The sequence below is a fragment of the Gorilla gorilla genome, chromosome 13, assembly GCF_029281585.2.
Source record: "Gorilla gorilla gorilla isolate KB3781 chromosome 13, NHGRI_mGorGor1-v2.1_pri, whole genome shotgun sequence".
Taxonomy (NCBI): Eukaryota; Metazoa; Chordata; class Mammalia; order Primates; family Hominidae; genus Gorilla; species Gorilla gorilla.
This window is the reverse complement of record NC_073237.2, coordinates 45,608,769-45,629,132: the sequence shown is the minus strand read 5'-3', so window position 1 is coordinate 45,629,132 and position 20,364 is coordinate 45,608,769. Positions and strand designations below refer to the sequence as shown.

Genomic DNA, 20,364 nt, shown 5'->3' with positions numbered 1-20,364 from the left:
CTCAACACACACCTGATCACTATGGACACATGCTTTGGCAATGAAACACTGGTGATATGATGGACCACATTGTGTATCTTCTTGAGAGGTGGAACTGGTAGGAGTAAAAGAATAGAGGAGGGGCCGGGCATGGGGACTCACACCTGTAATCACAGCACTTTGAGGGGCCAAGGTGGGTGGATCACCTGAGGTCAGGAGTTTGAGACCAGCCTGGCCAACATGGTGAAACCCTATCTCTACTAAAATTACAAAAATTAGCCAGGCATGGTGGCAAGTGCCTGTAATCACAGCTACTCAGGAGGCTGAGGCATGAGAGTCATTTGAACCTAGGAAACAGAGATTGCAGTGAGCCGAGATCGAACCACTGCACTCCAGCCTGGGCAATAGAGCAAGACTCTGCCTCAAAAAAAAAAAAAAAAAAAAAAAAAAAAAAAAAAAAAGTAGGGGAGGAAAGTGCAGCAAAACAAGGAAATGGGCATGTAAAGGAGACTGAGAGAACCAGAATCTGGTTGAGGAAGTATTTACGTTGGGGAGCCTAAGACATTAAAACGAGCTTTGGCCACTCTTTCGTGCCGCCTAGGGCCCTCTCTCTGGGACTTCATCCAGAGGCTCACTTGATAACCTTATAGTGAGAACCTGATATACCTAGTTTTCCCTGGCTATGACATTGCAGTCTTCATTTTTGTTTTTATCCATAAAGCCATCTGTATTAATGCTGATTAACTAAAATAAATATTTGTATATTTGTCCTTATTCCTTTTGTTAAACAAGATACTCATTCAAAGTAGGTGGGAAAGAGCCTGCTTATAATTACACAGTGAATTTGCTGGACAAGGAAATCATCTGTGAGCTTAGTCTCCAGTTAAAATACTGACAGCTATAATGCTGAATGCCAAATGGCAGAGGATTACTTTTACTTTGCTGCTATAAGCGGCTCTTAAGGCTCTTTCCTTACTCTTGGTCACCTCTATCCGATTCCTAGTCAGGCAGCTTAGTGACCTCCTGATTGGTTAGGTGGGATTCTCTAAGCACCAATAACACTGCCAGTAGCTAATACTCTAGCTTGAGAATTTGCAACCCAGATTCTCGTAATAGACAGGGAAGTGGGACTCCATAAGGGCCTGCTTAAAGCAGTATTTTATGTCAAATTCATTCATGTTATTCATTTAGCAGTTTTTTATGGAGTATTTAATCCAGGTTAGATCAAATTTCTCCTAATCCAAGGAGCCACAGATAAACAAGATACAATTTTCAGGAAGCTCACAGTCTGGGAAGGAGAAAAGTTATGAAATACGTAATGATAATACAATGCGATATGTAGATACGGTTGTTGTTTTCTTATTATAAAATATTAGAGTATTAAAGAAATTTTAGAAAACACAGAAAAATTTAAGAGGCCAAAAAGGAAAGAAAACAGCTTGTTCAAAGTCGTTCTCTCCAAACTCAACCACAGCTGACATTTTACTAATTTCCTTAATGATTCCCTTTTATCCTGCTTTATTTCCTCTCAGTAATAAACATTTGTCTGTGTCATAAGCATAATTTTAATGGCTACATAATAGCCTATGTTAAGAATATTATGTAATTTACCTAGACTGACTCACATGTTTGAATTGTTAGCAATTTTTCATTAAACAACTTTTTGCATACATGTGCTTTCAGCTTATAAAATGCAGCCTCACATTTTTCCCAATCCTGAAGCATCAACAGCATTAGGCAATGAGTATGACAGGCTTTTTCTTGAAAAGTGACCTAATTCACTGTATCACTCCCATGCTTGTTCTCTATTTGTTCTCTGAAGAGGTCAGAAAACTGAGTCGGCAATAAAGGATCAGGGGAAGAAGCAGTGTTTCAGTAAATGGGAACAGAATGTGCAAAGGGCCTGAGGTAGAAAAGAGCATGCTGCATTTAAAGAAGTAAAACCTGGCTGGTGGTGTGGCTATAATATCAAGAGCAGAGAAGAAAGTAGCATATGAGGCTGAGGAGGTGTGGGTAGGCAGGGGCTAGATCTTACATATTCTCATAGATTATGGTACAGTTTAGGTTTTTCTCCTAAAAGCAAAGGAAGTATTTGAAGGACTTACTTAGGAGATAAAATCAGCAGGACTAAGGATGCAGAAATAGTTGAAGAGTCAGTGATGGGTGGTGCATTAGGATAGATTAGACTCTGGTATTAAGTAGACCCCCAAATGTATAATGGCTCAAATACAATAGAAGGTTTATTTTTGCTTATCTAAGAGCCCAAAGAGTACACCTGGTCATCTGGAGAGGATCTGCCCCCACAGTGTCATTCAGGGTCACAGGATGCTGGTGGGTCTGACATCTGGAACACATGCCTTCCAAGGTCTCCGTAGGGGTTACCTCTATCCTATCAACCAGGAGAGGGGAAAACAGAATATGGGGGATGGTTGAGAAGGCTTTTAAGGGCCACACCTGGAAGGAGCATACATTAAGACTTTTCACATTCCTTTAGTCACATGGCCACGCACAACTACAAAGGATGCTGGGGAAGGTAGGCTCACTGGGTACTCAGGAAAAAGAGGGAAACTGGTTTTGTGAACAGCTATCATTGTCTGCCACAGTCAGTATGGAGAAACGTGGAAGGCTGGAAACCTTCTTTCCAGACTGCCTTGGTTTTTTAGAATAATTGACAAGACTGACAGTTGAGTTACTGTATCCTTTCTCTTTTCTTTCCCTAAGCCACCCTACCTCCACACCTCCTAGGAAGCTTCTAGAATTTCCCATGTAAAGGTGCACCTTTGAGTGGAAACCCCACCTTGAGATGTTGACACACCACCATGGTGCAGGCAGCCTTCCAAATGTAATAAGGGATCCAGTTAACAAGAATACCCTGTCTGGGACTTTTTTAAAAAGAATATTTTAGCATCACCCTACCTGGCAGCTCCATGGACATCGAAGGCACTGGACCTTGTAATCATATCAAGTTACCACCCATTATGACTAAGCTCTTTTACTGATCCTTTCAAGCAGCAGGGAGAGCATGGGGCTGTTGAAAAGATACACCACAGGGGAAAATGCAAACATGGGTTCTTTTCCTTCTCTGTTTTAAGATACAAATAATACCAGGGAGGTTAGCATGTGGAGCCTATCCAAGTAGCTGGTCCACAACAATATAGCTTTTGGATTTTGTTCTGTGGTACAGCATATTTTCTGTCATTTCCAGGTGCTTGTTTTTGTGGCATTTGCTGTCACACTACAGCAGGCTAGAAAAGATCATCTCCCGCAACCTGACCAAGCTTCTCAACAAGAAAGAGCTAAAAAGCCAGAACACATGGATTCTGGAACCTCTCTCCTGACAACACCTTGGTTTTACAACCACAGCAGAAACATTAATTCTGAAAGTAGAAAGGAATTAAGCCTTTGACAGTTCAGAAATAGTAAAGCAGCAGTTCAGATTTTCTCTCAAGAGTCAGGCTAGTATAATGGCAGGCAGTGTACACTTGTTAAGATGGGGACTGTTGGCATTAAAGGTATCTCAGTTTGAATCCCCACCCTGGCACTGGTGGGTTACTGATTGGCTGTAGGGTAGGGAACTGGGGGGAACAGAAACTCTGTTCTGATGTAATGATGTAATCGTTCAGGCATCCAAACAAATGTGACCCTTAGGCAGATTTCTTAATCTCTATGAGACCCTTTTTCTCATAAAATGGAGTTATTAAATAGTACCTGCTTCACAGGATCATTGTGAAAAATAAGTGGTTGTGTTTATAAAATGTTTGACTTATAGCAAATGTTCAGTGTTATTTCTCCCTTTAACACACACTCAGGATACGTTTGCATGGCTCAGTACACTCCGAGGTTGAGGTATTCTGAACATCAGTATTAGGCATGTGTATCACTACCTTTTCAAGGGACTCTGTGGAACATTCAAGGGCTGGTGAAGTTTTTTAAAGCATCGTTGTCATCTCCTGAGAGAAAAAGAAAAAAAAAACTTTATAACACCTCAATTATTGTTTTCTATTTCCTCATTCTACATGCGTAATGTCAGAGCCAGTTATGGAAGGACTGGCTGTCACTCCAAGGTGTCTTCGTAATATCGTTCTCCACCTAAGGCCCACCGTTCCAGGCAGGAAGTCCTCAAAATGTGGCACCAGTAACAATACCTACATCGGCAAACTCATAATGCAGATCTGTGTTTGAATGAATCTGAGAGAGGTTTGCCAGTAGATTAAAGAATGATTCCCACTTAATTTCTCTTCCCTTGGGACTGCTGTCAGGTCCGTGGTTCCAGGTTTACAGAAACTGGAGGTTTCTTCCTCCACCCTGCTATTCTGAACGTTTCCATTTCTCCCATGAAGCCCCCTGCTGTCACCAGAGGAATTCAGCCCTTTTGGTTTATGTCCAGTCCTGTCCTCTCAAACAAGCACAATTTTAGAGCGGCATGAGATAGACAGACATCAAGGGAATGGAAGAAGCTTGTAAGCCATTCCTGGGGGAGTGAGAAATAGCTCCCAGGTCTGTCTCCATCCCTGGGTTCTCTCCCTTCTCCCTCTGTTCCACCCTCCCTCCTCCCCTCTGTCACTCTTACTCTCATTTTCTCTCCCCCTGAGTCTTTGTGTTTGCTGCCCACAGCCCTCCTCAAAGGAAGATGCAGGCAGTAAGTGCTGCATGTGAGCAATGTGAGGGAAAGAGGATGAATAATGGTAGAAAATGGTTTGCAGGGCCGGCATGGTGGCTCGTGCCTGTAATCCCAACACTTTGGAAGGCCAAGGCAGGTGGATCATCTGAGGTCAGGAGTTCGAGGCCAGCCTGGCCAACATGGCGAAACCCTGTCTCCACTAAAAATACAAAAATTAGCTGGGCGTGGTGGTGCACACCTGTAATTCCAGCTAACTTGGGAGGCTGAGACAGGAGAATCGCTGGAACCCAGGAGGCAGAGGCTGCAGTGAGCCGAGATCATGCCACTGCACTCCAGCCTAGGTGACAGAGCAAGACTCCATCTCAATAAGAAAGAAAAGGAAGGAAGGAAGGGGAAGGAAAAGAAGAAAGGAAAAGAAAAGGGTTTGCAGGAACTCATTTTTCCTTGTTCTTTCAGAAGAAAAATAGCTAAGAGTGCATTTCTTCAATTTACTTCTGAGACTTTCTCCTAAATGCCGTGGATTTTTTTTTTTTTTTTAAATGGGAAAAAAACTAAGCTCAGGGTCCAAAGTCCAAGCTGGCATGGACAGGCATCATGATGCTCTTGCTCTCCCTAGTGGTGCTGCAATGAAAAATCAGCTGTTCCACCCCTCACCTGTGTCTCTTCTCCAGGTATCTTTAGAGATGATGCCAACCTGGCCCCTCTTACGCACTTGAGCATCAAGTATCCTACTATTAGAGCCAGATTAGTGTGTGCCTCTCTCTGATGTGACAAGGCTGTGGTATCCAAGTCTCCACCCACTTTCGGTAGCCCTGCCTCTCTTTCTCTAGCCAATTTCAAGGACACGTAACAGATACGCAGGCAACTCCTTGAAGACTCTGCATTCTCAACAGAAGGCTAGCCATTAAGGGCAAACTGCCCTTGCCCCAAAGGCAAAAACCAGCCCCAGCTCAGGGAAAACACTAGACCACTAGACTAAAGGTCTGGCTCCTTGGCCATTCTTGGCTTTGACCCCATTTCCCGGGACTTGACCCTTTTTTTTTTTTTTTTTTTTTTTGAGACAGAGTCTTGCTCTGTCACCCAGGCTGGAGTGCAGTGAGGTGATCTCGGCTCACTGCAACCTCTGCCTCCCAAGTTCAAGTGATTCTCCTGCCTCAGCCTCCTGAGTAGCTGGGATTACAGGTGCCCACCACCATGCCTGGCTAATTTTTGTATTTTTAGTAGAGACAGGGTTTCACCATGTTGGTCAGATTGGTCTCAAACTCCTGACCTTGTGATCTGTCTGCCTCGGCCTCCCGAAGTGCTGGGATTACAGGCATGAGCCATCATGCCCAGCCAGGACTTTACACTTTAAGCATGCCCTGGATACATGCCAGTGAGTTCTATAAATAAACTGTGTGAGCTGGGTCAGCAGGATGAGTTGTGTAGGGGAGGGTGCTTTCTGCTCCCTAGAGACCTGTGAATCTGTGCCACAGACTTTCAGTCTCTCAACATACTCAGAGCCCAGCCTCCTATAGGATCCTCCTAAAACAGCATCTAGGAAGGCTCATCCTAAACTCTCAGGGCCTGTTTTCCAGCATGTCAACAACAAGGAAACTTCCTGAGGAATTCATGGGGTCCCTAGAGCACAGACCCTGGCTTCCAAAGAGAGAGCCCATCCCAGGTCAGCAGATGATCTCCCCATCCCAACTCTCTCACAGAAAATAAACTTGGATTGTGGAAAGAGTTGAGCACTTTCCTTCTGTCCTTTTCCTGTGGTTCTACTGATACTACCATTTCATGTTCTCTTGCTCTGAGAAGATATGCAGGCTTTCAAAAATACAAGCATGTTTTCTACATAAGAGTGTCAACTCTGGTAACAATCTAGCAGCTTCCATTTGTCTAGTTCATACATATATTTTAACGTTGTATAGCTTTGCACTTTTTATTAAAATATATCTATACAGAAAAGTACATGTATCATAAAGGTACCAAGTGAACACTCCCCACCAGACCAGCCTCAGGTCAAGACACAGAGCATCGCCAGTGGCCAAGCCACTTGTCCCATTTCTCAGTCACAACCCCTCCCCATTCATTCCACTGACTACTAACAGCATAGATCAATGTTACCAGGTTTTTTTTTTTTTTACTTACGGAAAGGAAATTATACAGTATGTACTCTTGTGTCTGGCATCTCTTACTCAACATTATGTTTATTTCATGTAGTTTCATTTTCACTGGTGTATACATTTGGTTCTCATGTTTTTCAAATACATTTTCTCCAAAGAATTTGGGTACTCTCCTTCCACCTTGGCAAGCCCCCCCTGCCAGCTGCCTGTTTCCTCCTCTTTGTACTGGCCTCCCTCTTCCTGCCTCATCACTGTAAGTTTAAAAGGCAAACGATCTGGAGACAACTGAGATGTTTATCTTGTATCAACATTTATTCTGATTCTTTGGTCACCCTGAAGTCTATATCCTTATCCTACCAGGCTCTGGGCATTATTTAGTCTGGCCAAAGCCTGGTAGAAGATGTCCCTGTAGAGCAGCCCCTGGGGAGGGGGATTCAAGAAGCTATAAATGCCTCTGGGCTCACCTGAATGTGTTTGACTGATGAGTGGGGTTTTTTTTTTTTTTTCTTCCTAGGAGTGCCTGAAGCTGAAGTCACTTGGTTCAGGAATAAAAGCAAACTGGGCTCCCCCCACCATCTGCACGAAGGCTCCTTGCTGCTCACAAACGTGTCCTCCTCGGATCAGGGCCTGTACTCCTGCAGGGCGGCCAATCTTCATGGAGAGCTGACTGAGAGCACCCAGCTGCTGATCCTAGGTAAACACTTCAAAGCTGGCTGCCTCTGCTGCACCCTGTTGGGAGTGACTATCTAACCCACCCTCTACCTCCTTTGTGCCCTAATCCAATTAAGGACATAAAAGGTAAAATTGATATCCCTTCACTTCTTCCCAATTTAGGGCCTTTTGACAGAACACAAACTTTGAGCCCAAACGAGAGCTTGAACCTTGGCTCTTCCATTTACTAACTGCCTGGCATTGGGCAAGTTACTTCACTCTGCTAAGCCTTAGATACTGGTCTCTATGCGGAGACTCCAGACAGGAGGATTGCAAGGGCAGAACAGGTATCTCAAACAGAGATAACCTAATTAAAACAATTGTCCTTAACTCTTCCTGCATTAAGGACTTCTTTGAGAATCAGATAAAAACTATGGATTCCTCCTTCTAGAAAAATTCATACATGTAATATTTTTCATGTAATTCTAGGAAGCTTATGGTCCGGTCCATCTAAAGTCTCCACATGTACCCCTAAACATAAGAACCCGATTAAAGACTCTGGCATGGCTCCTGGTATAAAATGGGAGCTTAAAAATAATTGCTGGGACACCATCCACCATCTGATTATTGCCCAGTTCTGGACTCAGCCATGTTGCAAGCTATAACCGTTTTTGCCCCCTGGACTAGGGATACCCTGCTGTTCTTCCCCACTGAGTCTGGGTGCTAGGGAGATAAAGTTAAAAAACAAAAACAAACAAAAAAAAACTTTTTTTTGGCTTTCTCAAAAAAAAGAGCAATTATTAGAGCACTTATGCTCTAATTATGCTCTTTCTCACCTAGAGAAAGCTGTCATTCTAAGGAAAAAAGGGAAAGATGTAAGAAGTAATAATTCATGCCACACATACATACATAAACATACATTACAGACTTCCTCAGGGAAAAATATTTAAACTTTACACTTCTGTTTTCACACCCAGAGTTGAAGATACACCAACACATAGGTCCTTCTAGACCCTGCCCACTCAGATTTCAGAGAGGCCCAAACAGGTTTTCATCTCACTGGTGGCTGCATAAACTTCCAGCCATCTTAAGAAGCCACAGAAAACTGGCTCAGAGAAAGATGTTATTTGTTTTGCACTGGGTTTCATCCAGCTGAGCTGCTAGTCTGGAGCCCAGAGCCCAGGGAATATTGCCCCACACTGAGTTACGGTGCTTACCAATGAGATTTTTCTCCCTAATAATCCTTCCTTGTTGTCTCTGCCAACAGAGATGAAAGTCTAAGATGTATGGCTGCTACTGTGGCTTTGCCAATGAAGTGTGTATGTTCTGTAGGCAGGTGCTTACTGCATTCCAACTCTAATACAGTGTAGCAGTGAACATGGTGTTCGAAGAGCAAAACATCTTCCCCATTTTCATCAAACTTAATGGGGAAAAAAATCACTGTCAAGACTCTTAAGTTTAAGGCTTTTCTTGATCACAGTTCTTGGTTTATTAAGGAAAGCTTGTTAGCTTTTAGTAGGTACTTTATGAACATCAAAGCAATGTCTCATTTAATCTGCAAAAATGTAGCTTAATTTTTAAAGGGGGCATTTTGTGGATGAAACTGAGATTTCACCCCAAGTTCTGTGACTTAACCTGTGCTATGAGGACTTGAAGTGTAGTAAGGCAGACTTTCATCCATGTATTCATATAGTCCATTGGACAGATATTCATTAAGTGTTGCCATTTTATGTTGCTGACATTAAGTTCCATGTCACCTGGACACTGGTAGAGTTTTAGGAGAAATATAAGTGGTGGCCTCCACCCCTGGAGAATTTACAGTTTTCCTGGGAAGAGCAAATGGACATGCACTGAAAAGGAAAATTACTGTCAACGCTGTAAGGACATTAGGAGGGGCCAACAAGAGCTGATTGTTTTGAAGATGGAAAGTACCCTCCCCTTTTTGCTCTTAGTAAATAAGCAAAGGTTTCATGAGTTTCAAGAGGAAGTATTGAGGAGGAGAGAAAGAGAGATGCTTTGAGTAAACTGCCACCATCAATTCCTAAAATCATGGTATTCCAGAGTAGAAAGAGATCTTAGAAAGGAACCTCATTTTGTAGATGAGAAAACTAAGGCTCTGAGGACTTAAATGACCTAATTAGTGAATGACAGAGCCATGGCTCAAACTGAGGGTTCCTGAACCCAGGCATGATGTTTTTCTCTATGCCATATGAAAAGGATTCTTTTTAAAGTATATTATATATATATATATATATATATATATATATATGTGTGTGTGTGTGTGTGTGTGTGTGTATACATATATACACACACACACATACGTAATTTCAAGTTCATCATTGTTTTCTCTATACAATGGTCTTTGTCAGTCAGACAGAAAGACTGAAGGTGTGTTTTTCAAGTAGACTCAGGCACCATCATGACTTATTAATTCACCAGCCCTAACAAGTGCCTTACAAGGTGCCAGGCACGTAGTAGGGCTGTTGCAGAATGCTGTTGAAATGACCATCCATTTCAAGAGCAATACTCCTGGGCTGCTGCTTCCATTCCAACAAGTGCTCTGGAGAAAAAGGTGGGAGCTGGCCTTGGGAGTGTAAATTGCAGTTCCTCAGGAGATGCAGGAAGAGGGGAAAAGGGATCTGCTGCTTTTCCAAGAGAATCTGGGATCATCCCACCACTAAGTTCAGCAGGTTCTTGGCTCTTTATTTGTCCAGCAGAAATGATAAGCCGCTATATATTTCCCATTTTAGTCACTTTTAGCATTAACTGGGAACTCTGATGACTTTAGCGCTGATTCCTTGTAAGATTCTGAATGATGAAGCATCGCATAGCAACATTCTCCTCCCTGCTTTATCTAGGTCCTACTTATGCATAAAAATCCAAACCACAAAGCAAATTAACTCACCAACTTCACAACTGCATCTTTTGCTTCATAGAAAAGGGTCCTTTTAAATAAGAAATTCCCGTGGTGTTTATCTGTGCGGACAATAACAGAGTGCCTCATTCTAAAGACTGTTACTAGAGCTAAATGAAAAATGGACTGAAATGTATTTAGCACAGAACTTGGCATAGTAAATGCTAAAATTCACTTTTTTAAAAAAGTGTCTTTATGATATAGTTTAACTTATCTACAAATGTGTAGGTACCCAGTGATCTAAAGTGAGAAACCCCTGAACTTGGTATGCCTGCTTCTTCTTACTGACCTTATTATTTCAGGCATCAAATACCTGTATTAAGTTTGAAATTCAGACTCACCTTGACAGGGACTCCTCTATAGGAAAAATAATGTTAAAAGGCAACAGTAGTAATGCCTATCTTACATATACACATACATGTGCACACACATGCATACCCACCTCTTCCTCTTCCCTTGACACAGCCTTGTGCTTTAACCTGCCTGATCCACCCTCTGCCTTCTCACAGATCCCCCCCAAGTCCCCACACAGTTGGAAGACATCAGGGCCTTGCTCGCTGCCACTGGACCGAACCTTCCTTCAGTGCTGACGTCTCCTCTGGGAACACAGCTGGTCCTGGATCCTGGGAATTCTGCTCTCCTTGGTGAGTCTAACCCTTGGAAACATTGGGCAGAAATCCAGGACTGGACAGGATTTATGGATGGGTGACTGCTTGCAGGTGGGAAGGAGGCAGCAGTGGGGGGTGGCCAACAGGAAATCACTAAATTGCCTACAGAATCCAGACTCACCAGTGGAAACTTGGCTGACTTTCCATATGAGGTGAATGCAATTGTTAGTCTGGACTCTGTGGCTTGTCTAGATTCCAACATGGCTCCTTTCTGAATCCTCTTGGGTTGATGCCATAGTCCAGATCCTCTCAATCACATTGACTCTTGAAACTTTGAGAAAGTTACAGCAGTAAAGAACAGCTCCTATATCTCCTCTCCTCTTGCTAACCATTCCCCAGTACTCCTCCATGATCCCCTCCCACCTAAACTACAGCAATAATCAACTTTCGAGGAGAAGGTCAAATATCAACGCCCTCCAAAAGGAAGACTATACACTTTAGACCAGCTTTCTGTAGATATAGCCTAAAGCCAACCCAGATAGACTCCTCAAGGCAAGTGCTGAATTAATTTCACTAAGTACAACCTCCCTGTCATCTAGTGTTGGAAACCTTCACCAAGTTATTTCCCACATGGGTAGTGCCCTCTGGTAGCAAGGAGTTGTACGAGGGCATTCAAGTCCTGGGCCCCCACACCAGAATCATGAAGATGCCAGAAAAACCTTCACACATGACCTCTGGAGACGGAGAAGGTGGAAGAGAAGAATTCTTCTGCCTTCAAAAGGCCTGGTGGGGGTGTGGGGAAATAGGCCTACACATGTGCAGGGACAGGGAATATATGAGAAGTTTCTGTACCTTCCTCTTGTGCTGTGAACCTAAGATCTAAAACTCCTCTTTAAAATAAAACAAAAAGCCAAAGCCTACAAAGTGGGAAAAATCTTCATACTAACTCTGTGTGATCCCAAATGTTGACAATAATAGCTAGAATTATTCCTGTGGCTCAAAGTTTAAAGCTTCTGTATTCTTTTACCCACCAACTAGCAAGGAACAGGAGGCCAGTGGGTTCCCAGTCGTATTGGTGATGACTTATCAACATGGCCACAGGGGCCTGGTATCTTTAGGATTAGAGCACAGAAAGATGACGTTCAATTTTCGTTTTCATCTGAAACTTGCAAAGAATCTTCATAGCTTATCAGCATATGGAAAAATCTGATTTCTCTATTTTTGACTTGAGTAAAAATAAGACACAGGGAAAGTAACAAGTAGCCCTGTTACTTATACAAGTTTGCCCGTTATTTATACAAGTTTGGCACTGAGTTTTTCTGTATCATGTTGATCAGAATTAATAGATGCTTCATATTGCATATTGCCTTTGGCTTACAAATAGTAAACTTACTCCCAGTGAAATGTGCATTGTGAACTTCTTTATTTTAGAATCACTATGAGAAACTCTCATAACTGTTCATCACAGCCTGGTCACAAGCAGGGTGGCAGCAATTGTTTATTTTCAAGTTAAATAACTCTTTTGGGTCACTCAGGTGCCATTTAGCATGCTGGAAAAGTTAGCCTGTTCATATTTTTTCATGATAGCTTTACTTTCATTCTCCCTTATTCTGGAATAATATTTTGTTTCATTTTAGCCATGGGCAATAAGAATTTATTGTACTTTATGTTGCCACATTCCATTGCTAGTTTATGGTGCTTTGTTACCTTAGGCTGGTATTTAAATCCAGCAGTTAAGAGACACCTCAAAATCCCAGTCCACATCCAGACTGCTCCATTTGAATGAGACAGTGAGTCAGTATTCATAAAGTCCCTGAATGTAACTGCCTGGACCAAATGAACTTGAATGGTGAATGTCAATGTCACGCCAGCACTATAGAACTAGGAGACTCACATGGAATTGTGGAGATGAATGAGAAAATGATGTCAAGTATCAGGACTCTGAGAAGTAGGTTGAGACAGACAGAGCCTCATTATGATGCTTTGGAGCTGAGCACTGCAGAATGGGTGGGATTCAAATAGGCAGAAAGGAAGAGAAATGGGCACTCAAGGTGAGGAAGATTCCATGAGCCCCAAGATGAAAAATGTGCAAGATATGTATCAGATGTCTGTTCAGAAACAACTGTAAAACACCATTGCTTTAAGACTGATGACAGGCAGCTAAACTGGGATAGAAGCTAGGCCATCAAAACGAACAAGCCTCAGCCACAGCTTGTCCATTCAGATTTGGCTCAGACCCTCACCCCAACAATCCTAATGCCCTCCATCCATCCTGAACTTCCCCAACTAGTACCTCATCCTGGTCTTAGTCCAGTTGCTCCCATCTGGACAGGCTCCCATCCCTGACTCCTATAGGTGACCCTTTCAGACCACAGTGTGCGCTCTGGGTATGAGAAATAAGCCAGGGAGGCTGGAGAGGAGGTTTTGTGTAGGGTTGCTGAGAAATTAACATCAAGCTGTGGAAGCCATGAATATAAAACAAAGGAAGTAGATGTACTACCTGGGGAACGGGAACAAATCTTTCGAGGGTTTTTAAATAGGAGAATGACATACTAAAAGTAATGTATGAGAAGAATTAATCTGATATTCTGTAGGAATAATCGATAGTGGGAGAGATTTAATGAAGAAACCCTATTTTGAGGATAACAGATATTCTAGACCAAGGTGGAAATACATGGCAAAAATACTGTTAATCACTCCTCCCACAGCCAAGACATCCCTAGTCAGTCATGACATTCTTTTTCACTCAGCCCAGGCACTGCCTTGGAATTCATTTTAATGTTCTTACCAAGCCTGGTGGTAGTTGATATATACAGGATGAAAGCCATTCACCAGCCCTATTGTAGCCAGTGAGTGGTGAGATGCCAGCCACTGTATGTTTCCTCTATGTATGAGGTCAGCTGGCTGTAACAGCCTTACAGAACTTCATGGTTCTGTGGCACAGGAACAGTAACTCATAGACCCTGATTTTCATGTTTCCCAGCAGTAAGGGGAGAAAGGAGAGTTGGAGTTTTTTAAGCCATGTGTCAGAGCTCATTCTTCTTCATTAAGTCTGGAGTGTTGAGATCCCCAGTAGGTGAGACTATTCCAGAACTGGCTATTTTAGTTATCAGACACCCTGGTATTGATTTCACCTCAAGCCACTGCTACAACTCTCCAAAAGAAATGTTGCCTGAGCAACACGTGCACAGGCCCACCTGGGCCTCACTTTTCCATAACTATAAAAATGAAACCTTGGGACGAGCAAGTGCTTGTTGCTCTCACACTCTTGACCATATGGCTTAGACATAGAAATGCCCAGTAGAGGCTCGGCCATGCCAAGTGGACCCAACCTAACTGGACCCATTGTCCCAGGCAAAACAGGTGCTAATTTTTTTTCTATCCTTGTTTGCAGCTATTCTTTTTGCAGGAAGGCCAAAACTGTGCCAGCTGTTCTGGAGGGCAAGGCTGGTGGTCATGCCATCACTTTTTGGTGGTCCAGACCCAAGCAGTACCCCACAGGGCTCCAATTATAGAGCAGCAGCATTTCAGGCCTCCCTGCAGCACCAAAACCTTTTTGCAGACTTTCGCTAAATATTTTTTTTGGCCACTAAGACCCAAGACTAATATTTCTCACAGTATCATTTATAGGGCATTAGCATTGATATTTTTTGAAAAATAACTTTTATTGGAGTTTTTATTATAAGCAATACATCTTCATTGTAGAAAAATGAATTAGACAGAGAAGCAGAAGGAAAACAATGAAAATTATCTATAATTACCTAACTCAAAGATAATTCGTTCAAATACCTTCTTCCTAGACATTAATGTGCATATTATTCATATCTTTTGCCTAAAATGAAATATACTCTATATATTGATCATAACTTTTTTCACTTACTGGTATGTAACAGACAGCTTTCCATGTCTCTAAATAGTCTTCTACAATTTCATTTTATATCTTATTCTATAAGATATATAGATATAGAATAAGATATAAAGATTTATATCTTATTCTATAAGATATAAAGATTTATATCTTATTCTATAAGATATAAAGATTTATCTTATTCTATAAGATATATAGATTTATATCTTATTCTATAAGATATATAGATTTATATCTTATTCTGTAAGATATATAGATTTATATCTTATTCTGTAAGATATATAGATTTATATCTTATTCTGTAAGATATATAGATTCATATCTTATTCTACATACTATATCTTATTCAACAAATTCTCTAATATTGATCTTTTAGGTTCTTTATAATATTTTCCTATTACATCAAAAATAGATTTGATGAATATTTTTATTTCTAAGTTCTTGTGTGCATGCCTATTTACTTATGATCAATTCCTAGAAGGGAAATTGTTGTGTCAAAAGCATTGAATGTTTTAGATTTTTGTTGTATATTGTCAAATTGCCCTCCAACAAAGTTTTACCGATTTTATATGCCCACCAGCACTGTACGAGAGTTCCTATTTCCCCAAAATGTTGCCAAGACTACATATGACCAAGAGTTTTTACATTTACTATTTTAATTGGTGAATATACAATAGTATAAAATACAATATGAAAAATGGCATAAATACATTTATAATTTTGCTTTTATTATGTTTATCAGTCATTTATATTCATTTATGAATTGCCTATTCAAGTCCTTTGATCGTTTTTTGATATTTCTCTGTTTTGTTTTTTAACTTTTAAGTTCATGGGTGCATGTGCAGGTTTGTTACATGGGTAAACTTGTGTCATGGGGGCTTGTTTTGCAGATTATTTCATCACCCAGGTATAAAGCCTCGTACCCATTAGTTATTTTTCCCGATCCTCTCCCTGATCCCACCCTCCACCCTCTGATAGGCCCCAGTGTGTGCTTTGTTCCCCTCTTTGTGTCCGTGTGTTCTCATCTGGCTCCCACTTAATAAGTGAGAACATGAGGTACTTGGTTTTCTCTTCCTGCATTAGTTTGCTGAGGATAATAGTCTCCATCTGCATCCATGTCCTTGCAAAGGACATGATCTCATTCTTTCTTATGGCTGCACAGTATTCCATGGTGTATATGTACCACATTTTCTTTATCCAGTCTATCACTGATGGACATTTATGTTGATTCTATGTCTTTGTCATTGTGAATTGTGCTGCATGGAACATATATGTGCATGTGTCTTTATAATAGAATGATTTATATTCCTTTGGGATACCCAATAATGGGATTGCTGGGTTGAATGATATTTCTGTCTTTAGGTCTTTGAGGAATTGACCACTGTCTTCCACAATGGTTGAACTAATTTACACTCCCACCAACAGTGCATAAGCATTTCATTTTCTCCACAACCTTGCCAGCATCTGTTGTTTTTTGACTTTTTATTAATAGCCATTCTAACTGGTGTGAGATGTTATCTCATTGTGGTTTTGATTTGTGTTTCTCTAATAATCAGTGACATTGAGTTTTTTTCATATGATTGTTGGACGCATGTATGTCTTCTTCTGAAAAGTGTTCACATCTTTGCCCACTTTTTAATGCGATTGTGTTTTTTTGTAAATTTAAGTTCCTTATAGATGCTGGATGTTAGACATTTGTCAGATGTATACTTTGCAAAAATTTTCTCCCATTCTGTAGGTTGTGTTTCCTCTGTTGATAGTTTCTTTTGTTGTGCAGAAGCTCTTTAATTAGATCTCGTTTGCCAGTTTTTGCTTCTGTTGCAATTGCTTTTGGTGTCTTCATCATGAAACCTTTGCCCATGCCTATGTTCTGAATGGCAATGCCGAGGTTGTCTTCTAGGGTTTTTACAGTCTTGGGTTTTACATTTAAGTCTTCAATACATCTTGAGTTAATTTTTGTATATGGAGTAAGGAAGGGACTCGGTTTTAATCTTCTCTATATGGCTAGCCAGTTATCCCAGCACCATTTATTAAATGGGGAATCCTTCCCCCATTTCTTGTTTTTGTCAGTTTATCGAAGATTAGATGGTAGTAGGTATGCGGCCTTATTTCTGGGTTCTCTATTCTGTTCCATTGGCCTATGTGTCTGTTTTTTGTACCAGCACCATGTTTTTTTGGTGACCATAGCCCTGTAATATACTTTGAAGTTGGGTAGCGTGAGCCCTCCAGCTTTGTTCTTTTTGCTTAGGATTGCTTTGGCTATTCGGGCTGTTTTGGGGTTCCATATGAATTTTTAAATAGTTTTTCCTAGTTCTGTGAAAAATGTCGTTGATAGTTTAATAGGAATAACATTGAATCTGTAAGTTGTTTTAGGCAGTATGACCATTTTAACAATGTTGATTCTTCTTATCGATGAGCATGGAATGTTTTACTATTTGTTTGTGTCATCTCTAATTTCTTTCAGCAGTGTTTTGCAGTTCTCTTTGTGGAGATCTTTCACCTTCTTTGTTATTCATTTATAAGATACAAATACTTCTTTATATGTTTGACCCGTATTTGACAATCTGGTAGTTGATATTCAATATATAATACATATTTAAAGTTTAAAATATGATGTTTTGATATATGTATACACCTGTGAAATCATCACCACAATCAATATAATGAACATATTTATCAGCCACCAAAGTTACCTCATATCCCTTTGTAATTGTTCCCTCATACCCCTACCCCCACCACTACTGCTCCCACCCTAGGTGAACACTGATCTGATTTATGTCAGGGTAAACTAGATTGCATTTTATAGAATGTTATAGAAAAGGACTAATGCCTTTGGGATATTTTATTTCTTTCACTCAGAATAATTACTTTGACATTCATCCATATTGTAACATGGATCAACAGGACATTTCTATTGCTAATTAGTATTTCATTGTATATACTACAGTTTGTTTAATCATTCACCTGTTCAGAGACAGAATCGTTATTTTCAGTTTCTGGTTATTACAAATCTACTGTGAAATTCATGTATATTAATCTTTGTATGCACACATAGTTTCATTTCTCTTGGTTAAACACCTAGGAGTGAAATGACTTGCTCGTATCATAGGTATATATTTAACATTTTAAGAAACAGCCAAACTGTTTTCCAAAGTAGTTGTACTACTTTACATTCCCACCAGCAGTGTAAGAAAGTTCTGAGTTCTCCTTGTCCTCACCAAAGCTTACTGTAGTTGGTCTTTTGCATTTTGGACATTTTACTGTGTGTGTAGTGGTTTCTCATTGTGGTTTTAATTTGCATTCCCTTAATTACTAGTAGTGTTGAACATGTATTCATGTGTTTATTTGCCATCCTGATTTCTTCTTTGGTAAAATGTCTGCTCAATTTTTTGGACCTTTATTTAAAAATTGAGTTGTTCACTTATATCAAATTTTCAGTGTTTTAATATATTTTGAATATAAGTCTTTTAATGAGATATGTAATTTCCAAATACTTTGTCCCAGTCAGCAGCTATATTTTCATTCTCTTAACAGTGTCTTACAAAGAGTAGAAGATTTTGATTTTGATGAGGCTCAACTTATCCTTTTCTTAATTTTTAAAAATAATTTCCACTTTTATTTTAGATTCAGGAGGTACATGTGCAGGTGTGTTACATGGGTATATTTCCTGATGCTGAGATTTGAGGTATGATTGATCCCATCACCCAGATACTGAATATAGTACCCAATAGTTTTTCAGCTCTTGCCATGTTCCTTTCCTCTCTCATTAGTAGTCCCCAGTGTCTACTGTTGCCATTTTTATGTCCATGAGTACCCAATGTTTAGTTCCTGCTTCTAAGTGAGAACATGTGGTATTTGGTTTTCTGTTCCTGCATTATCCTGCTTAGGATAATGGCCTCCAGCTGCATCCATGTTGCTGCAAAGGACATGATTTCATTCTCTTTATGGCTGCATAGTATCCTGTGGTATATATGTACCATATTTTATTTATCCAATCCACTGTTGATGGGCACCTAGGTTGATTCCATGTCTTTGCTACTGTGAATAGTGCTGCAATGAACACACAAATGCATATGTCTTTTTGGTAGAATGATTTATTTTCTTTTGAATACATATCCAGTAATGGGACTGCTGGATTGAATGATCGTTGTGTTTTAAGTTCTTTGAGAAATATCCAAACTGCTTTCCACAGCGGCTAAACTAATTTACAGTCCCACCATCAGTATAAAAGCATTCCCTTTTCTCTGCAGCATCACCAGCATCTGTTGTTTTTTGATGCTTAAATTGTAGCCATTTTGACCAGTCTGAAATGATATCTCATTGTCTTCTTTTGAGAAATGTCTGTTCCTGTCTGTTGCCCATTTTTAATGGGTTAGTTGTTTTTTGCTTGCTCAATTTAAGTTCCTTATGTATTCTGAATATTAGACCTCTGTTGGATACATAGTTTTTGAATATTTTCTCCCATTCTGTAGGTTGTCTGTTTACTCTGTTGATAGTTGCTTTTGCTGTGCAGAAGCTCTTTAGTTTGATTAGGTCCAACTTGTCAATTTTTTGCTTTGTTTCAATTACTTCTGAGAACTGTTTTGGTTACTGTAGCCCTGTAGTATAGTTTGAAGTTGGGTAGCATGATGCTTCTATCTTTGTTCTTTTTATTTAGGATCACTTTGGCTATTCAGGCTCTTTTTTGGTTGCATATGAATTTTAGAATAGTTTTTTCTAATTCTGTGAAAAATGATGTTGATAGTTTGATAATAATAGCATTAAATCTGTAGATTGCCTTGGGCAGTATGGCCATACTAATGATATTGGTTCTTCTAATCCATAAGCACGGAATGCTTTTCCATTTGTGGATGTCATCTATGATTTCTTTCAGCATTGTGTTTTATAGTTCTTCTTGTGGAGATCTTTAACCTTCTTGGTCAGATATATTCCTAGATATTTTATTTTTGTGTATTTTTGTGTTGCTATTGTAAATGGCATTGCATTCTTGATTTGGCCCTCAGCTTGAAGGTTATTGGTATATAGAAATGTTACTGATTTTGTACATTGATTCTGTATCCTGAAACTTTACTGAAGTCATTTATCTATTCCAGGAGCCTTTTGGAAGTCTTTAGGGTTTTCTAGATGTATAATCATATAGTCAGTGAAGAGAGATAGTTTGACTTATTTTCTTATTTGGATGCCTTTTATTTCTTTCTCTTGCCTGATGGCTCTCACTAAGACTTTCCATTTATTCTTTTAGGGCTCATTCTTTTAGCATTGTATTTAAGAAATCTTTGCCTACTCCTGTCTCAAAGATGTTCTCATATTTTCTTCTAGAAGTTTCATAATTCTAAGTTTTAAGTTAGATATATTTATTTTTAGTTAGTTTTGTGTATGATATAAGCTATATATTGAAGTTTGTTTTTATACATATGGACATCTAACTTATCCACTACAATTTGCTTAAAATATTATCCTTTCTCCACTGAGTTGCCTTTGCATCTTTCTGGAAAATCAATTGTTCTTATATACGTGGGTATATTTCTAGATCTCTATTCTATTTCATTGTTATGTTTGTCTCTTATACCACATTCTACTTAATGCCCTATAAATCATAAGGTCTGGCTTGTGGA

At 40.0% G+C, this 20,364-nt stretch overlaps 1 protein-coding gene across 4 annotated transcripts in view; it reads left to right on the top strand.

The window, feature by feature from the left end:
* The window catches only part of ADAMTSL1 (ADAMTS like 1), a 443,211-nt gene that overhangs the window by 349,644 nt on the left and 73,203 nt on the right, over window positions 1-20,364 (top strand). For all 4 annotated transcript variants that reach the window (XM_063696342.1, XM_055351516.2, XM_063696343.1 and 1 more), the window contains 2 exons: window positions 7,223-7,402; window positions 10,783-10,917. In XM_063696342.1, coding sequence (XP_063552412.1) covers window positions 7,223-7,402; window positions 10,783-10,917 — 315 coding nt within the window. The remainder of the gene's footprint in view (window positions 1-7,222; window positions 7,403-10,782; window positions 10,918-20,364) is intronic.